The sequence below is a fragment of the Cariama cristata genome, unplaced genomic scaffold (assembly GCF_000690535.1).
Source record: "Cariama cristata isolate BGI_N322 unplaced genomic scaffold, ASM69053v1 scaffold18415, whole genome shotgun sequence".
NCBI lineage: Eukaryota > Metazoa > Chordata > Aves > Cariamiformes > Cariamidae > Cariama > Cariama cristata.
In genome coordinates, this window is record NW_009615958.1 from 6,824 (window position 1) to 7,138 (window position 315).

A 315-nucleotide genomic window follows, 5' to 3' on the forward strand; every position below is an offset into this window, starting at 1 on the left:
AGAACGGTAAATTGGTGCCGGTGCCCGTGCCGATTTCCAGCAATCTGAGCTGGCCCGAAGGGCCGGCAAATTTTTTTAAGTTGCTGAACAGCTCTTGTTTCTGCTTGTAGACCTTACGGTTGTAGATGGGCGCCAGCTTCGCCATGACGTATGGAAAAAGTTTCTTATAGAAGGAGTCCCATAAGCCCAGGCAGGCAAGTACAGGGATGGGCAAGAGGAGAAGCTGAAGGCATCGCTGGAGGAAGGCAACGAGCACCATTCCTGCAGGCGGCTCGGGGCAGAGGTGGCCGGCGTCAGGCGGCGTGGACACCCTGT

At 56.2% G+C, this 315-nt stretch overlaps 1 protein-coding gene across 1 annotated transcript in view; it reads right to left on the bottom strand.

Annotated features, from left to right (window-relative positions):
• LOC104161527 (methyltransferase-like protein 7A) overlaps positions 1-259 on the bottom strand; it is a 2,266-nt gene extending 2,007 nt beyond the window's left edge. Inside the window, 2 exon segments of the mRNA XM_009700004.1 lie at position 1; positions 4-259. The exon segment at position 1 is cut by the window's left edge and continues 229 nt beyond it. Coding sequence (XP_009698306.1) covers position 1; positions 4-259 — 257 coding nt within the window.
• Between the last annotated feature and the right edge of the window lie 56 nt (positions 260-315).